Source organism: Neomonachus schauinslandi, chromosome 9 (genome assembly GCF_002201575.2).
Source record: "Neomonachus schauinslandi chromosome 9, ASM220157v2, whole genome shotgun sequence".
NCBI lineage: Eukaryota > Metazoa > Chordata > Mammalia > Carnivora > Phocidae > Neomonachus > Neomonachus schauinslandi.
The window spans coordinates 90490773-90518636 of NC_058411.1; the positions used below are offsets into that span (position 1 = coordinate 90490773).

The 27864-nt window shown below is 36.8% G+C and overlaps 1 protein-coding gene and 1 pseudogene across 1 annotated transcript in view; one reads left to right on the forward strand and one right to left on the reverse strand.

The window, feature by feature from the left end:
• Positions 1–27864, reverse strand: part of TRPM7 (transient receptor potential cation channel subfamily M member 7) — a 119011-nt gene that overhangs the window by 64011 nt on the left and 27136 nt on the right. Inside the window, exons 3-11 of the mRNA XM_044918200.1 lie at positions 22645–22683; positions 15161–15359; positions 11851–12064; positions 9530–9654; positions 8266–8437; positions 6312–6486; positions 5027–5150; positions 3203–3275; positions 1278–1378 (exon numbers count right to left, since the gene is read on the reverse strand). Coding sequence (XP_044774135.1) covers positions 1278–1378; positions 3203–3275; positions 5027–5150; positions 6312–6486; positions 8266–8437; positions 9530–9654; positions 11851–12064; positions 15161–15359; positions 22645–22683 — 1222 coding nt within the window. The remainder of the gene's footprint in view (positions 1–1277; positions 1379–3202; positions 3276–5026; positions 5151–6311; positions 6487–8265; positions 8438–9529; positions 9655–11850; positions 12065–15160; positions 15360–22644; positions 22684–27864) is intronic.
• LOC110584015 lies at positions 17786–18342 on the forward strand (annotated as a pseudogene).

Below are 27864 nucleotides of genomic sequence, written 5' to 3' on the forward strand. Positions count from 1 at the left end.
AGCCCCATGTTGGGCTCCCTGCTCAGTGGGCAGTCTGCTTCTCCCTCTCCCTCAACCCCTGCCCACTGCTCGTGCTCTCTCTCTCTCTCATGTTCTCTCTCTCAAATAAATAAATAAAATCTTAAAAAAAAAAAAAACGGGGGCGCCTGGGTGGTTCAGTTGTTAAGCATCTGCCTTCGGCTCAGGTCATGATCCCGGGGTCCTGGGATGGAGCCCTGCATAGGGCTCCCTGCTCAGCAGGAAGTCTGCTTCTCCCCTTCCCAACCCCCTGCTTGTGTTCCCTCTCTCGCTGTGTCTCTCTCTGTCAAATAAAGAAAATCTTTAAATAAATAAACTAAAAAAAAAAAAAAAAGCACAACCTATGGGCTCCCTACTCTGAGGGGAGCCTGCTTTTCCCTCTCCCTCTTCCGTTCCTCCTGCTTGTGCTCTCTCCTCTCTCTCTCTCTCTCTCAAACAAATAAATGTTTTAAAAAAAATTTGGACAACCTAGAAGAAATGGCTAAATTCCTGGGAAAATACAACCTACCAAGACTGAATCATGATGAAATGGAAAATGTGAACAGACCAATCACTAGAGTAAGGAGATTGAATCAATAATCAAAAACCTATCAACAAACAGGAGAGCAGGACCAGGCTGCTCACTGGTGAATACTACCAAACATTCGAAGAATTAATACCAATCCTTCTTAATCTCTTCCAAAAAATAAAGGAGGAGGAAACTCTTCCAAACTTATTTTATGAGGCTAGCACTAACCTGATAGCAAATTCAGATAATGACCCAAGAAAATTACAGGCCAATATCCCTGATAAACACAGATGTACGGGCGCCTGGGGGGCTCAGTCGGTTAAGCGGCTGCCTTCGGCTCAGGTCATGATCCCAGGGTCCTGGGATCAAGACCCACATTGGGCTCCCTGCTCAGCAGAGAGCCTGCTTCTCCCCCTCCCTCTGTCTCTGTGTGCGACTCTGCCTACTTGTGCTCTCTGTCAAAATAAGTAAAGTCTTTAAAAAAAAAACAGATGTATAGGCACTATTTCTAAGACTTCTTTCAGTTCTAGGATTTTTAGCGATCTATACCCTATAGAAAGTAAGGTTTTATCATGAGGAAAACAGAACTTATTAAATCCTAAATGGATCTGGATGCTGTAGAAATGTTTAGCTAAACCAATTTTGCATTTTAGGCAGACATAAAATGTCAACTTAGATCACAGTTCCAGCAAATACTTTGTTATTACACAGTCTAATTTAATTTCATAGTGTATATAGATTATTTACATACCAGCCACTGCTGTCCATAAACAAACACATGATTTTTGGCAATGTCAACTCTATCCCATGCCAATGTAAGGATGAGCTGGTCAAATGCAGATGCATTAGTGCCTAATTGAACAGAGAAAACAGTTGACAAGATCAATTAATTTATCTCTATTAAAATGTGAGCACTTATGAATTCTCCCCATTCCCTTTTAATTAACTTACATAGCTCATTTCAGTCACTGTTCAGAGGCAGCCTGCCTCAGAGAGATAAGGTTACCCCCCAGGGTTGAGGGCTTTTATTTTCCAACTACAGAAAACACACAGCCTCATTCATTGCAAACAATTCAGAATGCAGAACAGTAAGAATAAAACAAAGATATCTGTTTCTATCACAGAGACAGTACCATGTTAAGATTATGAAAAACATCCTCTGTCTTCCACAAAGAACATGCACTTTTCTGCGCATATATAAATTCATACAAATACTTTTGTCTATGCAAAAGTATATGATACTATACAAAGTATTTAGTAACCTATTTTATGTACCTTAACATCACACCTTAGTTTTGTAGAACAGTACATAGAGATTACCTTATATACATATTAATACTTTTACAGGTGAACTAAAGTTGCCTCAAAAAACACTCTAGTGGCCATTCAGATTATTTTGAATTTTTTGGTGAGTATATTTTTATGCACATGCTTGATTATTTAAATAGGATGAGTCTATAGAAGCCAAAATGCTGGGTAAAGAATATATACTTTAAAACTTTTGATATACTGCCAAAATATGTTCCAGAAAGGTGATATCATCCATCAATGGTACAAAAATATCCAAGAGGGGAGTAAAATGCTTCTGTATTAAGATTTACTTTGTTTTAATTATAATATTAACCATCTTTCCACATTTTTCCCAAGCATTTATATTATTCTGCTAACATCTTTTACATAAATTGACTCACTTTTCCATGAGGTAGTCATCATCTTACTATTAGTTTATAACAACTCTTTGTGGTCCCTCCAGATTCCTATTCCTTAATTTCCTCACCTATAAAATGAGGAAATAATAGGAAATCTGCCTCCTAGGGTTGTTGTGAGATTAAATGATAAACAGTGTAAGACACTAAAACACAGTGGCTAGCACAAAGAAGTCTATGGCAAATATTAGGTTAGGTGTTCTCTTTTTATTTTTTCTATGTATGCAATCCCATTTATTGATCTTTCCCTTTATAAGAGTTTCTGATTTTCTATTATTTATGATATCTTTTTCCCAAGATGTAAATATATTTTATTATAGTATTTTTTAAATGTTTATTCTATTGGCAATTTATTATGGTCTAATATTTGGGAAATTCTTGTGAATAACAACAACACGGTGTCCTCTTGCTCTGCTCCTGTCACTTCACTGCATACCTGGACTTTCAAGGAGCCACCCAGATGGGACACTGTTTCAGCTTCTAATTTTTGGCAAGATTTTTCACTGTAATTCTGTTTATCGGTTGGATGTCTTTGGCAAGATGAGAGGACAACACAGTTCAATGGGATGTGTGTTAACCCTTTAGTCCTCAAAGATACCACTAGCTTTCTTTCCAAACTTCCTTTCAGAATGAAAACAGCATGTTTAAGAATGTTTTAATTTCTATCAACCAAGACCTCGTTACCTTTAAACCCTTGCTTTCAGCCAATTAAAAATGTGCAACATTCTTAATACTGTAATTAAATGGGTCTGCTGGCAAAAACCCTGCTAGAAATTAAAAATTTTTTTAAATTTCTACAAGACAAAACAAAAGCCCATTTACTGTCACAGAAAGGTAACACTGTGTCTTCCACAAAGAACAATTATTGAAAAATTCAGTTCCCAAACATTTAGCTAGATTAAAAAGTTCTATCTTAATATAAATAGGCTATAAATAAGATATTACAAATAAAAAAATTTTTAAATCTTACCTTTAAGCAGTGCAGTAAGTATTGCTACATCTATATCTTGATGTTCATCTGATCCAATGTGGAAAACCGTGATCTAAAGATCAATTCATAATATTATGCCTTTATATTTTCAAAGCTAAGGCATAAGGTATATAAAAAAAGTAATTTCAGACTACATGGGAGATAATGTTTTGGGGGGTTTTTGATCAGAAATTACTTCATTTCAACCAAAAATCCCCACAAAATTAAAAAACTCCTATCATTTACCAAATAAAAATGGCAAGTATACTAAAAATATTTAGTTTCATATTATATTCATTTTTGACCTATCTTAGGTCCTTTACTAGAGTAAGCAACTTATGGCCTAAGACTACAGATTATATGTCTGAGTAAATCCTGATGTTCTTCCTGCAGAGTGAACATTTAACTCAAGTAATGTATATATGTGTTTTGTTTTTTAAGAGTTTATTTATTGGTCAGAGAGAAAGAGAGAGAGCGCACACAAGCAGGGGCAGCGGCAGGCAGAGGGAAGAGAAAGCTCCCCGCTGAGCAGGGAGCCCAATGCAGGACTCGATCCCAGGATCCTGGGATCATGACCTGAGCCGAAGGCAGGCGCTGAACCAACTGAGCCACCCAGGCGTCCCTATATAATAGTGTTCTTGAATGAAAAATGTTTTCTTCAATCCTTTTACTGGAAATTTCTTTAAATTATTTGAAGTGAAATGCCACTTGAGAGGTTCTTATTTAATAACATTTTTTCATAAAGTAGAAGACTATCATAACCCCATACACATTTTGCAACTTTATTGTGTACAAAAAGGAAACACATGAAAAACAGCAGATCAAATCATGTTATCATCTACCTGTCACAGTTGTTAAAAAATTTTATCTCTGAAAACTTAAGCCTATGTTTAGATAACTGAAATTAAGCAACATTGATCTTTAATTTAATTTGAGCATTCAGAGTAAAATAAATTTTTTTCCAAATATATTCTATTTTTTTTTTGTTTTTTTTTTCCAGTAATCTCTACACCCAATGTGGGGCTCGAACGCACAACCCTGAGATCAAGAGTTGCTTTGCTCTACTGACTGAGCCAGCCAGGCGCTCCTCCAAATATATTTTAGAGAAGCCTTTGTTCTTCCTTGATTCTAGATATGATCTGTTGAGGCCTAGTTATCAAACTTTTCCTAAAACAGAAGTGCAAATATATGTCTCAATACCATATAAAAACTATAATCCTTCTCTGATATCACTCTGTTTAAAGAAAACAATAAATGACTTTTTTTCTTCAAGATTTTATTTATTTATTTGAGAGAGAGAGACACAGTGAGAGAGGGAACACAAGCAGGGGGAGTGGGAGAGGGAGAAGCAGGCCTCCCGCAGAGCAGGGAGCCCGATGCGGGGCTCAATCCCAAGATCCTGGGATCATGACCCGAGCCGAAGGCAGATGCTTAACGACTGAGCCACCCAGATCCCAATAAATGACATCTTTACATGGTTAAAAAATACTTTAAAATTTTAAATCCAAATTAAAAGCAAAAGTATTTCAGGGTGCCTGAGTGGCTCATTCTGTTGGGTAAGTGTCCAACTCTTGGTTTTGGCTCAGGTCATGATCTCGCAGTCACAGGATCGAGCCCCAGGATGGAGCCCCACATGGGGCTCAGTGCTCAGTGCAGATTTTGCTTCGGATTCTTTCTTTCTCCCCGACCCTCCCCCTTTGCCCCACCCCACATGCACTCTCTTTCCTTTCAAAATAAATAAAATCTTAAAAAAAAAAAATTTCACCTATTTTATAACGTGTTTTGAATGAAATAAAAAGGCTTATTCTGCTGAAATCTACTTACAAGCTCCTTTCTTTTCATGCACTCCATCAGTGTTTGAAATAAATGAACTGCTTCATTCTGGCCAAAGTTAAATGTTTTTTTGATGGTTGAAATAATATCTGGCTCTGCTGCATCAGGAAGATTGCTGGAGAGGAAACATAATTAATTCACTGATTTCAATTTCTATTATTTGTAGAATCTATTATGAAGTATAGGTGAATCCATGTAAGACCTTTAGAGATAATGTATTAATATTAAATACTTGACCCTGAGTGAAATATTATCCTTTATGAGACTCCCAAACTATAAGTCATATGGGGGGAAAATGGAGTTATTTTTCTCTTTGAATTATTTTTTTTTAATTTTATTAAATTATGTTAATCACCATACATTACATCATTAGTTTCTGATGTAGTGTTCCATGATTCATTGTTTGCGTATAACACCCAGTGCTCCATGCAGTACGTGCCCTCTTTAATACCCATCACCAGGCTGACCCAGCCCCCTCCCCTCTAGAACCCTCAGTTTGTTTCTCAGAGTTCTTTGAATTATTTGAAATTGTTTTACAAGGCATGTGCTGCAACAGCACTACTCACATTTTATAAGATACTCTATAAACCTAATTTTAAGATATTATGGTATATTAAGCAATACTTCAAGATGTCTTACACATGAGCACATTCACATTTTTCTCTCTTCCTCAGTTAATATATTTATATGGCTCAAAAATATGATGATATAAAACATTATTAAACATAAAAATGAAAATTCATCGTGAAAGTCTCTTTCCCACTATCTTCCATCTGCCCAGTTCCATCTCAACTGCTTTCCTTTTTCCATACATATACTTTGGTAATTTCCCAAATCTAGTACACAGATACCAACCTTTCTTAGCTACAAACTATTCTGTTATGTAGATATACCATAATTTATCTAGCCCTCTTGATATACTCTATTTTGTACCAATCTTTTACTTTTAAAAACACTGTAATGAGTAACTTTTTATGTATTTCACATGTATAAAAAAGTACATCTGTATAAACAATTCCTAGAAATGGATCTAATGGGCCCAAAGATATGTGCCTCTGTATGTTTGACAGATCTTGCAAAATTGTTCTCTATGTAGACTGTTATATTTTAATTCATTCCAATAACATATTAGATAAGCTATTTCCTCAAACTGTACAAGGTATTGTATTAACCTTTAAATTTTCATGTTCATAAAATACTGAAATGAATCTAATACTCTAAAAGCCACAAGCCTCTTTACATAGTTACTGAAATCTTTTTGTAATCACACACTTACCCTCCCTCTTCTGTTTGCTTATGAATATATGCTAGTAGATCTGCAGCTCTGCCTGTTCCTTCACAAACAACGACTGGAACAGGAGGACTTTCTTGAAGATACTCTAAAACTGTGAGGATAACATTTGGCCCGCCCTCAAATATAAGTGCCACCACAGGAACACCTTGTCCAATTCCTTAAAAAAGTAAAAGTTTATAAGGCATTAGGCAAAATACAGTAGTTTAATCTTATTTTTTACTTAATCAAAACACAAAATAAAAATAAAAAGCCAAAATATAGTTTCTAAGACTGTGTTGACTTCATTTCAAGCATTCAACACGATACCAATCTAGCCTAAGTGAATTAAATACTGAATGAATTACTTTTTCATTAACTTAAAGTCGTTCTAAATGACAAAGTTAGAAAATAAATGATTAGGCATGCACTAGAATTCAGATTCACTGAAAAGTGAAAATTATTTTGTATATTTCACTAATTGAACTCTTGACAAAAAATTTATAACACCAATTTGTTTTTTAGTTTGTTTTTTAAAGATTTTTTTTAAGTAATCCCTTCACTCAAGGTGGGGCTCTAACTTACAACCCCAAGATCAAGAGTCATATGCTCCACCAAATAAGCCACCCAGGCACCCCTAGTTTGCTTTTCTTATCTTTTTTTTTTTTTTAAAGATTTATTTATTTATTTGACAGAGAGAGGGACCACGAGAGAGGGAACACAAGCAGGGGGAGTGGGAGAGGGAGAAGCAGGCCTCCCATTGAGTAGGGAGCCCAATGTGGGGCTCGATCCCAGGACCCTGGGACCATGACCTGAGCCGAAGGCAGACGCTTAACGACTGAGCCACCCAGGTGACCCTAGTTTGCTTTTCAATACTGTATGAATTGAACTTCTAATGTATATTTGTTTTTATTCACTTTTAAAATGTATATTTCTGATTTCAAACGCATTGAGACATTAATATAGAAGTTAATGACAGTCAGGATTATATAAATGGAACTGATCAATAAAATCCAGAACCTCTACAAGAGTAACAGAAAAGATTTAGTGAAGAATACCAATTTTTGTTTTTACAATAACCTACAATGCAGTGAGAGAATCCAAAATACAAGTAACTATAGGATTCTAAAATGTTCCTAAATTTCGGGAGAGGATATGACTCCATCATATCTGAATGCACCATTCTATAATTTTGTATTTCTATTTCACTTTGTCACAGAGCCCACCTTCCCTGGATTATAAAACTTCTTCTTTTTGAAACTAAAATCTAAATGTTGAACCAGGAAGTATGACCATGGTTGGTAAGAAAGACAAGTGTCAAGAATACCAACTTTTAAGACTTAACTACCGGGCGCCTGGGTGGCTCAGTTGGTTAAGCGACTGCCTTCGGCTCAGGTCATGATCCTGGAGTCCCGGGATCGAGTCCCGCATCGGGCTCCCTGCTCAGCAGGGAGTCTGCTTCTCCCTCTGACCCTCTTGCCTCTCATGCTCTCTGTCTCTCATTCTCTCTGTCTCAAATAAATAAATAAAATCTTTAAAAAAAAAAAAAAAGACTTAACTACCAAAGAGTGACACCTATTCATGTTATAAACTTTAAACAAGATGATTCTTACTTTGCAATAAAGTATTCCTTTTTCCTCTTCAATCCTGAATTTCAAGTCATGTATTAGAATATATCACACATTAAAAATATTTCTGAATTCCTTGGGCTGCAATAGGATTACAATAGCAAGAGCTTTCAATGAACTTCTGTGGCTTTGGCATCAATATCTGAGTACCCTATCTGGCCTCAGACTTCTTTCCCTAAGTCTATTTTGTCTAAGGTCAGTCATTTTTGTTATTTCATATGTTGTCTTGCCACAAAAGGAAATGAGCACTTTAAAGAACCTTTTTAGAATGTTGCTGGCCATTAATATACCTAGAATAATTTGAACAATAACAAATTTATAAATTCCCTTACTAGCATGAATTCTTTGCTGATTAATAGTTTTTTCAAGTTCTCTTCTCAATCTGACTTCTGCCCCATACTTTCCAACAGTGCCATCATCCACCAATATGAAATGGGAATGTAGATTATTCAGAACATTCAATTTGCTCAGAGGGTTCAACAAGGTTTGATAAGGAGCAACCACCTAAACAATAGCAAACGTAAGTTAGTGGGGAGGATTTAATATAATATAAAGAAAAAATAAACTTTAAAATAATCTGTAAAGGCAAGAGGGTGGTAAAATTCTATTTACAATATAGTAACAAATAGAAAATGTCAAACAATATGTCAAAAAGCACAAGCTTTTAAGCCAGCTGATGATTAATCAATAATGGGTCAGACCATACAATTATATTTTAACTCTTATTGCAGAATATATATTATTTTATTATCACATGCAAAAGAAACAAAATAAATGAGTATATAGTATGAAGAAACTGTTAGGTTATTAATGAATAAAGTGTAATACACAAAGGACACTGAATAAGAACAATCTAATATCAATTATAGTTTCCATTTTTCTAGCCCTCATACAATCTTTAAAATTGATATTAGAAATTTAATTGCACTTGAAAGTGATCATTATAATTCAGTAATTCTTTTTTAGTACTCTCTTGATAAATATTAATAACCAATTCACATGTCCTTAACCTACTCAAATAAAACACTAACATTTGATTACTAACTTAGTGACAGTAAAATTATTTCTTAATAACATACAGTCATTAAAAATTTAATTACAAAGACTGGCATGATTTGGAAAAGTTATAAAATAGTTATAAAGGCCGAAACCAAAGCGTACTAATACTAAAACGACAATTACTTATATCTATGAATGCATTCTTGGAAGGATCATAAGAAAACCTCAGGAAAAAAGGAAAAGAAAGAAAACCTCAGGAAAATACCTTTTTTTTTTTTTAAGATTTTATTTATTTGACAGAGAGAGACACAGCGAGAGAGGGGGCACAAGCAGGGGGAATGGGAGAGGGAGAAGCAGGCTCCCTACGGAGGAGGGAGCCCGATGTGGGGCTCAATCCCAGGACTCTGGGATCATGACCTGAGCCGAAGGCAGACACTCAACAACTGAGCCACCCAGGCGCCCCTCAGGAAAATACTTTTTAAACATAATTTGAAAAGTATGGTATGATCATGAATAGTTTAAGGTGACTTGCACTATTCTTGCTCTAATTTTGTTTATACAAGTTCAAATATAAGAAATTTTTAAAATCATTCTTACATCTCTCCCAACAAGATCATTTCTGTTTTCAATCACTCCCCAGGGTGCTATTCCAATAGTGCAAATCTTTCGAGATGATCTGGAAGCATGTTCTTTGAGGGCATCACCAACATGTTTTGCCACACCTGTTCATATAAAATTTAATTTACTTTATGTGAAAGTATTTACTGTTTTCAGAATAATCCTGTACTCAATCTATAACATTATAATTGTTGGTATTTTTCTTTACACGAAGATAAAAAGCAACAAGGTCCAAAAGACAAACTTACAAAAGAAAACACAAGGACCAAAAACAAAACAAAACAAAACAAAACAAAAAAACCCCACAATGTCAAATCACTACAACTGCCTGAAACACACGTAAAAGTAACTTTTACCATGTTGTTAGGCCTAGTCCTCTCTTAGATTCCTCCTGTAAGTAACTGTAGTTTTTTGTTATTGCTCTACACATCATCTAAAAAAAAATGAAGAGTATGGCTCAGGACCATAAGCAAAACACACACACACAACAAGCAACTACAAAAGTTGTCCAACTGAATCAAAAATTAGGAGAAAAGTAGAAAAGACAATTCAAAAGAGCATATGACTCCTCATTATCACTTAGGGGTTGAATTGTATCCTTCCCAAAATTCATATATTGAAATCCTAATCCCAGTACCTCGAAGTGTGACCATATTTGGAGACAGGTCCTTTAAAGAGGTTATACATTTAAAAATGAGGCCACTAGGGTGGGACCTAATCAATCTACCTGGTGTCCTTTTAAGAAGGTGAAATTCTGGGACACAAAAAGAGCCACCAGGAATGCACATGCGTGGTGAAGAGGCCACAGTGAGAAGGTGGTCATCTACAAGCCACAGAGAGAGGCCTCAGAAGGAACCAACCTGCTAACATCTTGATCTTGGACCTCCAAAACTGTGAGAAAATAAATTAATTTTGTTTAAGCCACCCAGTCTGTGGTCTTTTGTTACGGCAGCCCTAGAAAACCAATACAACACTCAATTTGCTTTTTATAATGCATGAGATCTCATTCCTCACCCGCATTATGGAAATAGCATCTTCACTGGTCTTCCAGTTGCTGCCTTGCCTGTTCACAGTCTATTTTCAAAACATCATCCAAGTGATCTTTGCTCTTGTCAACTCTCTGCTTAAAATCTTCCCTTCTTATTCAAAGCAAACACGAAAGTGCTTATAATAGCCTATACGGCTTTATATAATGATGTGCCTATTGCCCCTGCTATTCACCACCCTACCCCACTCCCGTAACTTCCTGACCTCATCACCTAGCACTCCTTAGGTTCATTCTACTTAGCTACATTGGACCCTTCTTACCATTCTTCCAACACACCAGCAGTTTTTTCTCTTTTAAATGCTCTGCCTCACATTATCCTTACCATGCTCCCTCATTTCCTTCAATCTCTACTCAAATGTCACCTTATTAATGAAGCCCTCTCTACCATCCCTTCTCTGTATTTCATCTGTCCCCATAGCACTTATCATCTAACATATAACATATTTAGTTATCTGTTTGTTATCTACATCTTCTCCACTAGAATATAAGTTCCACTAAGGTAAACATTTTGTTTTGTGAATGCTGTATCTTCAGCAGCCAGAAGAATGCCTGACATACAATGAGGTTCAAAAACCAGTTGTTCATAATGAATTAGATGTCTGCAAGCTAATTTAAGTAATAATTATATTTTACTTTGGATATTAAAATTAATTTGCTTTTCTTATATCTAACCTGTATATGTCGTAGAGAAGATATGCAATGAAAAATTATAGTATATTAAAAACTAATTTTGAAAGCTACTTCTTACCACTGCCTAGGCAATGGACTGCCATTCTTACATCAATTTACCAGAAGTCAGAAAGTGACAGGAATAAAACTTTGCTCTGTAGTAGCGATCAACAACCTTTTTTTGTGAAGGGTCAAATAGTAAATATTTTAGGGTTTGCAAGGTAAACAGTCTCACAACTATTCACCTCTACTGTTGGAACACAAATGTAACTACATATAATACAAAATCAAAGGATTGTGGCTCTGTTCCAATAAACCTTTATTTACAAAAACAAAGAATGGGTTGGATTTGATGCATGGGACCACAGTTTGTCAATACCTGCTCTAAAGTGTATTATTTTTTAAGAGTAAATGAAAACCAAATACTTTACAGTTACCATTTATACTTAGGAAATATACAGATTATTTAACAGAAAAACTGAATATACTGATACTTGGTGTTGATTATTATTTCAAATATTTAATTGATATTGTGAAACATTTACACACACACTAAATAAAATTGGTATAATCATCACATTACCTGTGTTTACTCCTCCAGTTAAAATCCAGGCTCCGGTTGTAACTGCAGCTTTAATAAGACCCTTTCCAAGCAGCTGCTTGATTCGTGGGTGAAGCTCAAATTTCTGCATGCCCCCATGCACAGAGATAACAAGTTTGGGTAATTCCATTTGCCATTCTTTAAGCAGAAGTTGCAGAATGACTTCAGGTTTGGTGTCGTATGATAGTCTCACATACTAAAAAAGATTTTTAAAGGACAAAATAACTGAATATGTTCATAGGTTTCATAATGCAACATTATTTGACATTAGAAAAATGTTTAGATCAGCTTATTATAGATTTGATAGGTTACTTTTAATATACTTAACACCCCTAGGAATAAGCAATAGTAAATGATTTTAAAGTTGGAAAATCATTCTGTAAGAGCCATAGAAGCAGTGGTACTCTAATTTTTAACCTTTAAAACATAAATATGTTCCTCCTCCTATTTATATAAACTCAATTACCATTCATCCAATTTACAAATTTACACCCAGTTACTTACTGACTTGTTTGACTGAATATGCAGTAGTGGGAACTGCTAAAGGCTAGCTATGGTGATGAGAAACGGGAAAAAGAAAGAAGAAGAACGGGGTGCCTGGGTGGCTCAGTCAGTTAAGGTCTGCCTTAGGCTCAGGTCATGATCCTGGAGCACCGGAATCAAGCCCCCCAAGTTAGGCTCCCTGCTCAGTGGGGAGTATGTTTCTACCTCTCCCTCTGCCCCTCCCCGTTTGTGTTCTCTCTCTCCCGCTTGTTCTCTCTCTCTCAAATAAGTAAAACTTCAAAAAAAAAAAAGGAAAGAAAAATGGAAGCTTCTACAACTCTTGCTATTAGGAGAGGCAAATACTGTATTATGTGTTTGAAAGTTTTGTCAATGATCTGGTCTATTTATCATAGAATTGTGATTATGCAGTAAAATAAAGATATTTTTTACTCAATATTTCAAGGTAATCAGATGGATTTATAAATTTATTTTTTTAAAAATTCTATAGAAAATAAGCTGTCACATCTGTGAAATAACTTCCTCTGGTTTACAAGATTAAACAACTTACCTTTGTCTTAAGTGACTTCACAAAACTTACTTGCTATTGACCACTCTAACTCATTTTCTTGGTTTGATGTACCTAGATGATTTAGCTCATAAGAAATCTGAAATATTCATATGTTAGAAGAAAAACATTTTTTTGTTAAAGATTTTATTTATTTATTTGACAGAGAGAGAGACAGCGAGAGAGGGAACACAAGCAGGGGGAGTGGGAGAGGAAGAAGCAGGCCCTCCGCGGAGCAGGGAGCCCGATGCAGGGCTCGATCCCAGGACCCTGGGATCATGACCTGAGCCGAAGGCAGACGCTTAACCAACTGAGCCACCCAGGTGCCCCGAAGAAAAACATTTTTAATCATCTCTAACAAAGGTTCTTTGCAAAACAATATACTGTCCATTGCTTTACAACCAGAGATCAAATACCAGTGAAAAATACTCTAAAATATCAGAACCCAAAGTATCAGAATTCTACCAAACTGAGAAGACCCCAGAGTCCCTTAAGATGTTTATAATGGGGGCGCCTGGGTGGCTCAGTTGGTTAAGCAACTGCCTTTGGCTCAGGTCATGATCCTGGAGTCCCAGGATCAAGTCCTGCATCGGGATCCCTGCTCAGCAGGGAGTCTGATTCCCCCTCTGACCCTCCCCCCCCCATGCTCTCTCTGTGTCTCTCATTTTCTCTCAAATAAATAAAATCTTAAAAAAAAAAAACAAAAACATTTGTAATGAGGGGCATCTGGGTGGCTCAGTCGGTTAAACATCTGCCTTTGGCTCAGGTTGTGATCTCAGGGTCCTGGGATCCAGTCCTGCGTCAGGCTCCCTGCTCACTGAGCGAGGAAACTGCTTCTCCCTCTGCCCCCGCCCCCCCACCTCTGCCCCCCCCCCCAGCTAGTGCTCTAATAAATTTTTTTTAAAAAGGGGGGGGGGGGCGCGCCTGGGTGGCTCAGTTGTTAAGTGTCTGCCTTCGGCTCAGGTTATGGTCCCAGGGTACTGGGATAGAGCCCTGCATCGGGCTCCCTGCTCGGCAGGAGGCCTGCTTCTCCCTCTCCCACTCCCCCTGCTTGTGTTCCCTCTCTCTGTCAAATAAATAAATAAAATCTTTAAAAATAAATAAATTTTAAAAAGATTAAAAAAAGAATTTTGTAATGAGATTTGTTCTATATTAAGTCTTCCTATATTACTTTTGTCTAACTCATTATTATATTTGGCATAAAGTCATGTTTGGAAAACAGCTTAAAGTTAAAAAAATATATAAGGAATAAATGAGGAGTTCCACTTTGGACAATGGCAGACTAGACTGTTTTAAACTAACTCTGCCGGTAGGAATAGAAAAACGAGAAAATAAATAACATGTATGAAGGCATCAGAGAGCTACTAAGACAGTGAAAAACTGTGGGATCAGGATCCAAAAGAAAAGGAAAACTTCGAGAGATGTGCCCACCTTTACCACTGCTTTTCCCATCAAGGCAGGGAGGCAGACAAAACAAAGAACATAAAGGGTAAAATATTGATAAATATAAATGAAAAATAATGTTGTGGGGGGGTGAAAATTATGCCAGCAAAAGCATATGTCATGAGAGAAATAAATGCAGTTATAAGTATTCTAAAGGTTCTTGCACTTCCAAAAAGTAGTGAAAGGACTAATTTATAATAAGTTAAAATGTGTTTTGTAGTGTTTATTATAAGATTAATCTACAGAAAAGAGAATGTATAAATAACATGCTAATAAGAAAAGAAATAATAAAAAAATATTTAATCCCAAGCAAACAAGAAAGAAAAGGGAACAAAGAAAAAGTGAGACAGTATAATAAACTTAAAAATATGTGTTCCTTATAAAGAAACCCCTTAGGGGCACCTGGGTGGCTCAATCAGTTAAGCATCTGCCTTCGGCTCAGGTCATGATCCCAGGGTCCTGGGATTGAGCCCCACATTGGGCTACCTGCCAGCAGGGAGTCTGCTTCTGCTTCTCCCTCTCCCCCTCCCCCTGCTTGTGCTCCCTCTCAAAAATAAATAAAATCTTAAAAAGAAAGAAAGAAAATGACAAGATTAAAAACATTTCATAATGAGAGAATGTTCAGTTTACCAAGATGTAACACTTCTATATGTATATGCACTTATACAAAGAACTTTAAAATAAAGAAACGACTGAGACTAACTTTCTGATCTGCTACATAAATTTTCAGACAATAAATGTATTATATATTATTTAGAGAACAAGATAAATGAAGTTAAAAAAATCAAGTATGTGACATACCTTAGCTCTGTAGGAATGAGAACCCCCTTGAAAATTTATGACTCCATAAGCATCCGTTGGGCTCTGTTCTGTATGCTTTTCCACAGACCATTCTTCTAATGTCTGATTAAAATGGTCACCCAATTTCACATCTGAGTATTTCATGGCAAGACTTGCAGTAAAACAAGCATGTTGCTTGACCAAGCGACCACAAAAACACCTAAAGGAAAGAAATGAAATTTTAAAAAGACCTTTCAAAAAATTAGTCAATGAAAAACTGAATTAAAATGAACAAACCAATGAACATTGAGTATAAAAATAATTTAACTTTTTAATTTTACAACACCAATAAATTAAAACTTTTAACATAACGGTAAAATAGTATAAGTACATTTTTTTTGATGATACAGTCCTCTAAATTTAGTGTGGGGTTATCTACAAAATGTAGTATAGCCATATAACAGAATAGTATTCAACATGAGAATATCTAATATTAGAATATTAAACACAATATGATCTCAAAATTATCATGCTTCATGAAAGAATCCAATGCCTAACAGTACATATCTATAGTGATGACAATGGTGGCCCAGGGTCAAGGGCAGAAAGGGCAACTGTATTCTACCTAGAAGCATTACAGGACACTACTATGTAGGAAGCAGGCAGTCTCACTAATTTGATAAAGAATTATACGGGTGCCTGCATGGCTCAGTTGGTTGAGCATCTGACTCCTGATTTTGGCTTGGGTCATAATCTTGGGGTCCTGGGATTGAGCCCCCATTTCAGTTCCCCACTCAGCAGGGAGTCTGCTTATAGATTCTCTCCCTTTATCCCTCCCCCCTGCTCGTGTGCGCATGCTCTCTCTAAAATAAATAAATAAATCTTTTTTAAAAAGTCGTATCACAGTTAGTAGAAGCCAAAGCAGCTAGAGTTTGTAGGGCAAAAAACAAAAAGAGGAAGAGCTACACGAGAGAGTTCCCGATATATACAGAAGGATCTTCTTAAACATGAGTTAAGAACAAACTACCCAAGGCAAACATAAGAACTACTAGACAACAGTAGGCCAAGTAATTCCTGAAGTTCACAAAGGGCAAGGAACAGTCTGTGTTGCTACCAGCCAGAGTAAGAGATCTCAATACACAAGACCTACAAAAGGGTCCTGAGAATAGCAATGCCTAATTAGAAGGGCTAAATTAGACCTAGACGATGATGTACCATGACAAATTGTAACAGCAAGACTTGAAAGATCAAATTAATCCAAAGTAACTTAATTGCATGCTAAAACAAGTCCAAAATTCCCTAACAGAATGATAAAATCCAGCACCCTAAAACATAAACTTTCTCTCTCAAATAAAAGAATAAAATCTTTGGAAAACAAAGGAGAATCTATCCAAAATGAAACACTGAGACAAAAGACAGGGGGGAAACAAAAGGAACAGAACATTAGCAACCTGTTGAACAGTATCAAAGTAGCTCAACACACACAAAATTCAAGTCCCAGAAATAAGGGAATGGGAATAAAAATTTGAAAACATAGGGCAAAAATCTGAAAACTATGAGTAACAGATCTGAGCAGTTCAATAAGAACTGAGCAAAACAAGCTTAAGGAAATCACACTAGGGCACTGCTGAAAGCCAGTGATAAGAGAAAATCTTCAAAGTAGCATATCACATTATGGGCAGAAGAATAAAGGTAAGAATGACAGCACACATCTTGTCAAAAATCATGCAATCCAATAGTAACTGGTACATCATCTTCTTCTTTTTTTTTTTTAGGTTTTATTTATTTAAGTAATCTCTACATCCAATGGGGGGCTTGAACTCACAACCCCAAGATTAACAGTTCCATGCTCTTCCAACTGAGCCAGTCAGGCACCCCAATTTTTTGGTTCAGCATCTTTAAAGTACTAAAGGGATGGGGGGAACCCTATCAAATTAGAATCCTGTAAGACTTGAACAAAACTACCAGCCAACCAAAGTGATTAAATAGACATTTAACACTCAACAATAGAATAAAAACTCTTTTTGAGTGCACAGAAATATCTACCAAAATTAAATATATGTTGGGCCATAAAGTAAGTCTAAATAAACTAGAGTAAGGATGGAAATCATACAAAGTATGTTCTCAGACCACAGTGAAACTAAACTAGAAACCAATAAAAGAAAATACGGGGGAGGAGCAGTTGTTCCTGGGTGGTTCAGTTGGTTAAGCATCTGACTCTTGATTTCGGCTCAGGTCATGATCTCATGGGTCATGAGATCAAGCCCCACATGGGGCTCCGTACCAGGGTGTGGAACCTGCTTAAGATTCTCTCTCTCTCCCTCTGCCCCTCCTGCCCCACCCCCACTCAAGTGTGTGCACTCTCTCTCTAAAAGAAAAGAAAAAAAAATACTGGGAAATTCTTCAAGTATTTGGAAATTAAACGACACACTTTTTATTAACTCATGGATCAAAGAAAGTCACAGAAGAACTTAGAAAATATGTGGAACAAAATGAAAATAAAAACAAAACATGGGATGCAACTATACAGTGTTTAGTATAAAAGCATATTCACATAAATACTTTACAGTATGAAAATATATAGGATAAAAAACTGTAGTATATAGTTTAAACGAGAAGAAGATCTGCTACGTGAGGAAGGTGAAGATGGTGGCGGCCCGGGCATGGGTCCTGGGAGTCCAGTGGCTAAAAAGGGCAGCCCGAACCATGGTGCCCTTGGGTACAACGACAGCTTTGCACATTACCAAGGACACGTTCCTGGGGCCCTACCCCAAGATTCCAGAAGAACAGGCCACCACTGCCAAGAAGTATATGTGTGTAGAAGACTACCAAGTGTACTGGGAAGATGGCATGGGGTATGATGACTACCTGAAGCTCTCTGACCGCTCAGGGCAGGGAGAGATCCATGGTATGACTGGGACCACCCAGACCTGAGGTTGAACTGGGGTGTACCAACACCCTGGGACCTTGACATGTCTATCAGGAACTGTGTGGATACATCCCCCATGCCTATTTCCTGGAATCTCATGTGTAAGCACCTCTTTGGCTTTGTGGCCTTCGTGCTGTTCATGTTCTGAGTTGGGGAGACTTACCTAACCTACCAATCTGTGGGGCTAAAGCAGAATCCTTATAATAATCTGTACCTGGAACAAGGCAGAGATCCCACCAAACAGCCTGAACCAGTGGTTCATTATGAGATCTGAGGTGATTTACCAGCTTTGCGCCCCCTAAGTGACTTTCTAGAGATTTAACCTTAATGAAATCCCTAATAAAACTTAGTGCTATCATTAAAAAAAAAAAAGATTTACAAGTAATAGTAATCTAAACTCCACCTTAAAAACTTTTTAAAAAGGGCAAATTAAACCCAAAGTAGCAGATGGAAAGAATAAAGAGCGCACAATGAAACATGAAAAGAAAAGAAAAACAATGTAGAAAAATCAATGAAACAAAAAGCTTGGTCACTGAAAAGACCAACAAAATTCAGTATCTATTCACTATAAACATTTTCAGCAAATTAGGGAAAGAGGGAACTTCCTCAACACAGATATCATCATACTTATTTAATGTTGGCTATGAGTACTACTCACTACATTCTGAGTCCTGTGAGTCCTAATCACCAAACTCTGGGGTCATCTTGGGGACACGTGACAAAAGTAGACAAAATATATGAGGTAACGGTTTTTAAGCACTGAACAAGAATTATGGGACTTCAATCCTTGAAATGAAGAAAAATATATGAAGTGAGGCCCATAATTGTACCAACCACACTGGGGGAATTTCTCAACCATTGTGCATTGAGATAATGCTCAGGTAGAAAATGGCAGTGTCACTGAGCTGAGCAAGGAGGTAGCAAACAGAATTCCAGGCTGCTGAAACAGATGGAATTTGTAGCAGGGTACCAGAGAGAGAGGGAGGGAAACAAACTTGCATGAGGATTCACCATGGGTTCCTGGCCACACACTGAGCTGTATCTGTGTTGGTCAAGACTTAGACACCTAACAGAAATCACCTGCTGCGGGCCTGAGACCTGAATCATAAAGGGCTGGAGACACTGCAGTCTTAGATCAGAGCGAAAAGACATGAGTAGGCATCCTGGGCATTCAGTTGAGACCCTAAAAAGGTTATACCTTGGGAGTACAGTCCACATTCTAAGACTAAATTCAAAATAAAAATAGAGGGTGCCTGGATGGCTCAGATGGTTAAGCATCTGCCTTCCGCTTGGGTCATGATCCTGGGATCCTGGGATCGAGTCCCGCGTCGGGCTCCCTGCTCATCGGGGAGCCTGCTTCTCCCTCTGCCTCTCCCTCTGTCTCTCATGAATAAATAAATAAAATCTTTAAAAATAAATAAATAAAAATAAAAATAGAGCTGCCCCAACAAAGAATGAAATCAAGCCCTATGGGACAAAAGAATCTGTCAATAATTTAATCACCTGTCAGAACAAAATTTAAACCCTTTAAAGGAAGATGACATAGTCCAGACCTCCTAAAATCGATCATGGAAACTCGCAACATACAATAAAAAATTACTAGACATATGAAAAAGCAAAAAAAGTCGACTCCTAATCAAGAAAAAAGTAGATAAATTTAGCAATTCAATAGAAACAGACCGTAAATGACACAGATGTTCAAACTAGTAAACAAAAATTTTAATGCAGATATAAGTATGTTCAAGGACTTATAGAAATAGATGGTGATAACAAAGGTATAGATAAGGCATCTCAGCAGTGACCTGGAAACTATAAAAGAATCAAATGAAAATTTTAGAACTGAAAAATATAATGCATGAAAAGTTCACTGGATGGGCAAAATAGCATATTGGCAATTGCAAAAATAAGGATTAGTGGGGAAAAATATATTACAAAGCTACAGTAATCAAAGAAAAAAAAGACTAGTGAACCTTAAGAAATATCACTACAACTGTTCTACTTTCATCAATGGAATAAAATTTTAATTAAAAAAAAAAAAACAGGGCTGGGGAGCTTAGATGGTGGCGCAATCAGTTAAGCATTCAGCTCTTGGTTTTGGCTCAGGTCATGATCCCAAGATCCTGGGATCAAACCCCATGTCGAGCTCCCTGCTCAGCAGGGAGTCTGCTTGTCCTTCTCCCTCCGCTCCCTCTACCCCCTGCTCAAGGTCGGTCGGTTGGTCAGTCTCTCTCTCTCTCAAATAAATAAAATCTTTTTTAAAAATCATGCAAACTAACAAAAGTATAACTGGAGTTTCAGAGAGAAGAAAGAGAGAGAATGGGGCAGAAAAATATTTTAAGAAACAATGGCTAAAAACTTCCCAATTTGGAACCCTCCAACATGGTTGGTGGGAATCCAAGCTGGTGCAGCCAATCTGGAAAACAGTATGGAGGTTCCTCAAAAAGTTGACAATAGAGCTACCCTATGACCCAGCAATTGAACTACCGGGTATTTACCCCAAAGATACAAATGCAGTGTTCCGAAGGAGTACGTGCACCCCAATGTTTATAGCAGCAATGTCCACAATAGCCAAACTATGGAAAGAGCCAAGATGTCCATCAAAAGATGAATGGATAAAGATGTGGTGTTTATATACAATGGAATATTATGCAGCCACCAAAAAAAAAAAAAAAAAAAAAAAAAAAACCCATGAAATCTTGCCATTTGCAACAACGTGGATGGAACTAGAGGGTATTATGCTAAGCAAAATAAATCAATCAGAGAAAGACAAGTATCATACGATCTCACTGATATGAGGAATTCTTAATCTCAGAAACAAACTGAGGTTTGCTGGAGTGGAGGGGGGTGGGAGGGATGGGGTGGCTGGGTGATAGACATTGGGGAGGGCAGGTGCTAAGGTGAGCGCTGTGAATTGTTTAAGACTGATGAATCACAGACCTGTACCTCTGAAACAAATAATACATTATATGTTAAAAAAAAGAAAAAGAAAAAAAGAAGACAGTAGGAAGGGAAAAATGAAGGGGGGGGAATCGGAGGGGGAGATGAACCATGAGAGACTATGGACTCTGAGAAACAAACTGAGGGTTTTAGAGGGGAGGGGGCTGGGGGAATGGGTTAGCTCAGTGATGGGTATTAAGAAGGGCACGTACTGAATGGAGCACTGGGTGTTATACGCAAACAATGAATCATGGAACACTACATCAAAAACTAATGATGTATGATGACTAACATAACACAATAAAATTAAATTTAAAAAATAATAATTAAAAAAACTTCCCAATTTGGTTAAAAATATGAACTTGCAGATATTTATGGCACAGTATATACAAAGAGAACCACTCTTAGGCACATTATACACCTGCTGCTGAAAACCAAGCATACAGGAAGAAAGTCTTTAAAGTAGCCAGAGAGAAAAAAGATCATTACATACAGAACTACACTAGTGACAAATGACTTCTCACCAGAAACAAGAGCCAGAAGACAATATAATGGTATCTTCAAAGTGCTGGAATGAGAAAACTATCAACTCAGAAATCTATAGAATGAGAAAACTATCAACTCAGAAATCTGTATCTAGGGAAAATATCCCTCAAAAATGAGAGTAAAATAAACATGAAAAATGAAAAATATGAAAACATATTTTCAGATAAACCAATCTGAGAAAATTCATCTCTATTGTATCTGCATTATACCAAATACTAAAAGAAGATCTTTAGTTTGAATGGAAAGATACCCCCTGGAACTTTGCGCCTAAAGGAAGGAATGAACAGGACTGGAAATGGTAAAACAACTCCATATATCTAAAATGAAAAGTGCATTCTGTGCACTTTTCTTCCTAGCCTACCTACCAGAGACCTTCTGGTCTTACTCTTATATTCATTCATCAGATCTTAATGAGCAACATTACTATTTACTTAGCTATCTAGGCAAGAAATTTAGGATTCACCAAATCCTATTGAATTTATCTCATTAATTCCTTCAAATATGTCTACTTCCCTTCATCATCATAGCCACTATCTTAATTCAGGTTCTCAGTTTTTCCAGAATTACTCCAAAACTTTCCAAGCTATTTTTTCCTCCTAATCCAATCTCCTCAAAATGCCAACTGCTTTTACCAAAAGAAAAACTAAGCATTTTACTTCCCTGTATATCCTTTTAACATGAAATCAAAACTATGTGACACAGTACACAAACAGCTTAAATGATCTAGTTCCTACTTATTTCTCCAGATCAAATCTCTCCAATATCCATATTACATTCTACATTCTGTAGTTTCCTGATAGAATCATAATCTCTTTCACTGTCAGGCCTTCCCACATCCTGTTCTCTCTGCCTAAATCCCTTTTGCTCAATCTTTACCTAACTAATTCACATTCAACTTTAGAAATCTGCTCAAGTAGCTTCACTGGAGTTCATATAGCCTCGCCCAATCCTTCACCTCCCAACTCTGAGCAAAGTAACTTTCAAATGTAATCAAATGCAATAACCTGTGAATTTTATCCCACCTAACTGATGCTTCTAAAATATTAGTTTTATTTTTCAAAATTTGTGCAATAGAGTTTTGTTATAAACTTACCTGACGAGTTGCTGACAAATTTGACATCCTGGAAGGCATCTATAAAACAGGTAAATTTATTACTTAACATTAAAAAAAAATTTTAACTTAAACTACATAAAATCCGGGCGCCTGGGTGGCTCAGTTGGTTGAGCGACTGCCTTCAGCTCAGGTCATGATCCTGGAGTCCCGGGATCGAGTCCCACATCGGGCTCCCTGCTCAGCAGGGAGTCTGCTTCTCCCTCTGACCCTCCCCACTCTCATGTGCTCTCTCTCATTCTCTCTCTCAAATAAATAAATAAAAATCTTAAAAAAAAAAAAAACTACATAAAATCCATATAATAGTACAAATCAAAGGAAAACTATAACGCTTATCTAATTGTTCAGTAGATATGTCATTTATACCTTGGTTTATACACTCAAATAACTTTTTTTAACTCACATAGTTTCCATTGTTTATTGTAGTTGACATACAATGTTAAACTAGTTTTAGGTACACAACATAGTGTTTAATAATTTTATACATTACTCAATATTCACCAAGACTAGTCACCATCTGCCACCATACAATGTTATTACAGTATTATTAACTATATTCCTTATGTTGTACTTTTATCTCCATTATTAATTATAACTGGAATACCAGGTATCAGTTGTAACTCTTACTCCCCCCTTCACCTGTTTTACCCATTCCCTCACCCACATATTTAAAATAGTTTCCTTTTTTTTTAAGTACAACTAGTTGTGACAAAATCCAGAAACCAAAGAGAAAAAGATTGACAGATTTAACTACACAAAAATACAACATTTCTACATGGCAAAAATATGCCACTCGTAAAGTCTAAAGACAAACAGGAAAAAATAATTGCAGGCAAAAGGTTAGTTTCCCTAATATAGAAAGAGTTTCATCAAATTTACATAAAAAAGGAAAACATATGGATAGTTCACAAGTAAAAACATACATATGAAAAGGCATTTGATTAGAAAAGATTTTTTTAGTCCTTTAAGACAGTATCTTGAAGAGAACAGAGATAGGTAGTCTTTTTTTTTTTAAGATTTTATTTATTTATTTGAGAGAGAAACAGCGAGAGAGGGAACACAGCAGGGGGAGTGGGAGAGGGAGAGGGAGAAGCAGGCTTCCCGCCAAGCAGGGAGCCCGATGCGGGGCTCGATCCCAGGACCCTGGGATCATGACCTGAGCCGAAGGCACACGCTTAACGACTGAGCCACCCAGGCGCCCCGAGATAGGTAGTCTTATATGCTGGTGAGAGTATAAACTGATACAATCTCGATGGAAGGCAACTTGGTAATACCCATCACAATGAAAAAAAATGTAGACTCCCTCTCAAACTCTAATACCAATACTAAAATTATAGGCTAAAAAATATTTGTAGCACATGTGTAAAATAATTAATGTACAAAGGTTATTCATTCACTACAGCATTTTTTTTTCTAGTAACAAAAAGAAAAACAGAATAGCTAAAATGTTCATCAGTAAGAAACTAAGGGGCGCCTGGGTGGCTCAGTCGGTTAAGCATCTGTCTTCAGCTCTGGTCATGGTCCCAGGGCCCTAGGATCAAGCCCCACATCAGGCTCCCTGCTTAGTGAGGAGCCTGCTCCTCCCTCTCCCTCTGCTGCTCCCCCTGCTTGTGCTCACTCTCTCAAATAAGTAAATAAAATCTTTAAAAATATTTTAAAAAATAAGATTAAAAAAGATTTTAAAAATAAGATTAAAAAAATAATCTTTAAAAAAAATAAGGAACTACTAAAACAAACTATGATCCAGATATATAATTTAAAAGGATGCAACAACTAAAAACAGTGGTTATTGCCAAGATAATAAACACTGTGGGTTAAACAGTATGTACTTAAAAGAAGAGAGAGAGGAGTAAATACACATCTGCTAGGACATGCAAAGACTGATCTAGCTATTTCTGGAAGATATTCTGAGGAATAGGTAACACTAGTTTTCTTTAGGAAGGGGAATTTATAGTTAAGGCACAGTGGTAGAAAGGGACTTTCACTTATAAATTTTGGTATCTTGTAAATCCATGTATTAGCTTATTCATAAAAACCTAATTTTCAAGTTCAACTAGTTCAAGGGCACCTGGCTAGCTCGTTGGAAGAGCATGCAACAGTTGATCTCAGGGTTCTGAGTTCAAGCCCCATGTTGGATGTAAAGATTACTTAAAAATATTATCTTATAAAAAAAATTTCAACTAGTATAGAAAGAAATGACCAGCTACCAGTGTTTGAAAATTATGTCTCATATGGATGGCTACAGCCAAAGATACTTAGTAACAGAACGAGATTCCTTTAACACCTGAAGTTAAATTTCTACTGCAAACTGAAATTTAAAAAGTATAGGAAATAACTCCTCAAAAATACAATCTCTTTTGTTAATAAAGCAAAACCATAATTTTCTCCCAATGAAAGAACAGTGTCTTACTTTAGAACTGGCACCCTGAACTAAGGAGATCTAAATTCTAATCCCACCTTTATGAATTATTAGCCATGTGACCTGGGAAATGTCACTTCTGCTCTGGTTAAGAAATGTAATGTTACTAGGACCAAACCCCATGTTGGACCCTGCACTCAGCGGGGAGTCTGCTTGAGGATTCTCTCCCCTCTACCCCTCACTCCACATGCAGGCACTCTCTAATAAGCAAATAAATCTTTTTTTTTTTTTAAAGATTTTATTTATTTATTTGAGCGAGAGAACGAGAGCACACGCACAAGCAGAGGGAGAGAGCAGCAAAGGGAGACAGAGAAGCAGGCTCTCCAATGAGCAGGGAGCCCGACACGGGGCTCAATCCCAGGACTCTGGGATCATGACCTGAGCCTAAGGCAGACACTTAACTGACTGAACCACCCAGGTACCCCAATAAATAAATCTTTTTTTAATGTAATGTTACATTGTAACAAAACATCTTTAATCATTACTAAGAAATTCAAAAACTCACGGAATAATGACTGGAAGAGATATTAAGGTTTATCTGTTTTATGATCTAAATGACATTTACCAAATTTACCAAAAATTGAAGGAATGTTAAAAAACATAAAAAATATTTTCTCACTAATCAAGTAAATGCAAATTTAAGACATATACTATTTCCTACTAATCACTTTTCCTTGCAGATAAAGAAAAATGTTACTCTAGTCAATATTCAGTAAAGCAGGCATTGTTGCCACTACCGATAATAGTGTATTTTGCTTTAATCCTTTTGGAAAGCTTTTTGGCATTACATACACTAAGGGGGGGGGGGGACCTTAAACACAAAGAACGTTTTATCCACTAAGGTCTTCATTATGGCCTAATTTTACTTTATCATGGCTAAAAATTGAAAATAACTGAAATTTGCTCAATAATGGAACAGGTATATATAAATTGTGGCCTATACACTAACAGAATATTAACTACCATTCTTACAAAATATCTGCAATATCATATTTACTATAACATTTTGTAAAAGAGCACATACCATATTTTACACCTAGACTGAATATAGCAACCTTTTAAAACAAAACCTACTGAGGAAGTATTAAAATTAAATGCACCAAAATTTTACTAATAATGACTGCCTTGGGGCACCTGGGTGGCTCAGTCGGTTAAGGGTCTGACTCTTGATTTCGGCTTAGGTCATGATCTCAGGGTCATGGGATAGAGCCCTGCACTGGGATCCGTGCTGGGTGTGGAGCCTGCTTAAGATTTTCTCTATCTCACTCCTATGATTATAGGAAACAAACTGAGGTTTGCTGGAGGGGTGGGAGTGGGTGATGGGACAACTGGGGGATGGACATTAAGGAAGACACATGATGTAATGAGCACTGGGTATTATATAAGACTAAGGAATCACTAACTCTACCTCTGAAACTAAGAATACACTATATGTTAATTAACTGAATTTAAATAATAAAGAAAAAATAAAATAAAATTAATCTTTAAAAAGAAATGAAGAACTGATAAAACATGGACATGCCTTGAAAACATTATGCTGAGTAAAAGAAACCAAACATAAAAGGCCACATATTTTTGAGTCTATGTATATGAAATGTACAGAACAGGCAAATCCATAAAGACAGAAGTAGATTCATGGTTGTCAGGGACTGGGGGGAGAGGAGAATAAGAGTGACTGGTAATAGGAACTGGGTTCCCTTTAGGAGTGATAAAAGTGTTCTGGAATTAGATAGTGGTGATGTTTGTAAAACCTTTTGAATATACTAAAAACCAACAAAATGTACATTTCAAATGGTCAGTTTTATGCTATATAAATTATATCTCAATTTTTTTTTAAAGGTTTTTATTTATTTGACAGAGAGAAAGACAGCCAGAGAGGGAACACAAGCAGGGGGAGTGGGAGAGGGAGAAGCAGGCTTCCCGCGGAGCAGGGAGCCTGATGTGGGGCTCGATCCCAGGACTCTGGGATCATGACCTGAGCCAAAGGCAGACGCTTGACGACTGAGCCACCCAGGCGCCCCTATATCTCAATTTTTAAGAAAAAAGATTCTTTCCCTCCGCCCCTCCCCTCCCCTTTCTCTCTCACTTCCCCCTCTTAAAAAAATATAAGTTTATAAAAAATTACCAATTTTGCTATTTTTGTATAGTCGACATATAATGTTATATTAGTTCCAAATGTACAACAGTGATCAACAATGCTATATATTCCAAAATGCATTACCACCACAATAAGTGTTGTTACCATTTGTCACCATACAACATTACAATATTATTGACTATATTCCCTATGCTATACTTTTCATCGCTGTGACTTATTCATTTTATTCACTTCATGCATCTCCCTACCCCATCCCTTACACCTACACCTGTCTATTCTGGCAACTACCAGTTGTTCTCTGTTTCTATGAGTCTGTTTTTGCTTGTTCGTTCTGTTTCTTAGAGTCCACATATGAGTATAATCATATGGTACTTGTATTTCTCTGACTTATTTTGCTTTGCATAATACCCTCTAGGTCCATCCATGTCGTTGCAAATAGCAAGACTTCATTCTTTTTTATGACTAATATTCTATTTGGTGTGTGTGTGTGTGAATATATATGTGTGTGTATATACACACACATGCTGTACCTTCTTTATTATCTATTGCAACACTTACGTTGCTTACGTATCTTGGCTATTGTAAATAATGCTGCAATAAATACAGGAGTGCATATATCGTGGCGCCTGGGTGGTGCAGTTGGTTAAGCATCTGACTCTTGGTTTCAGCCCAGGTCGTGATCTCA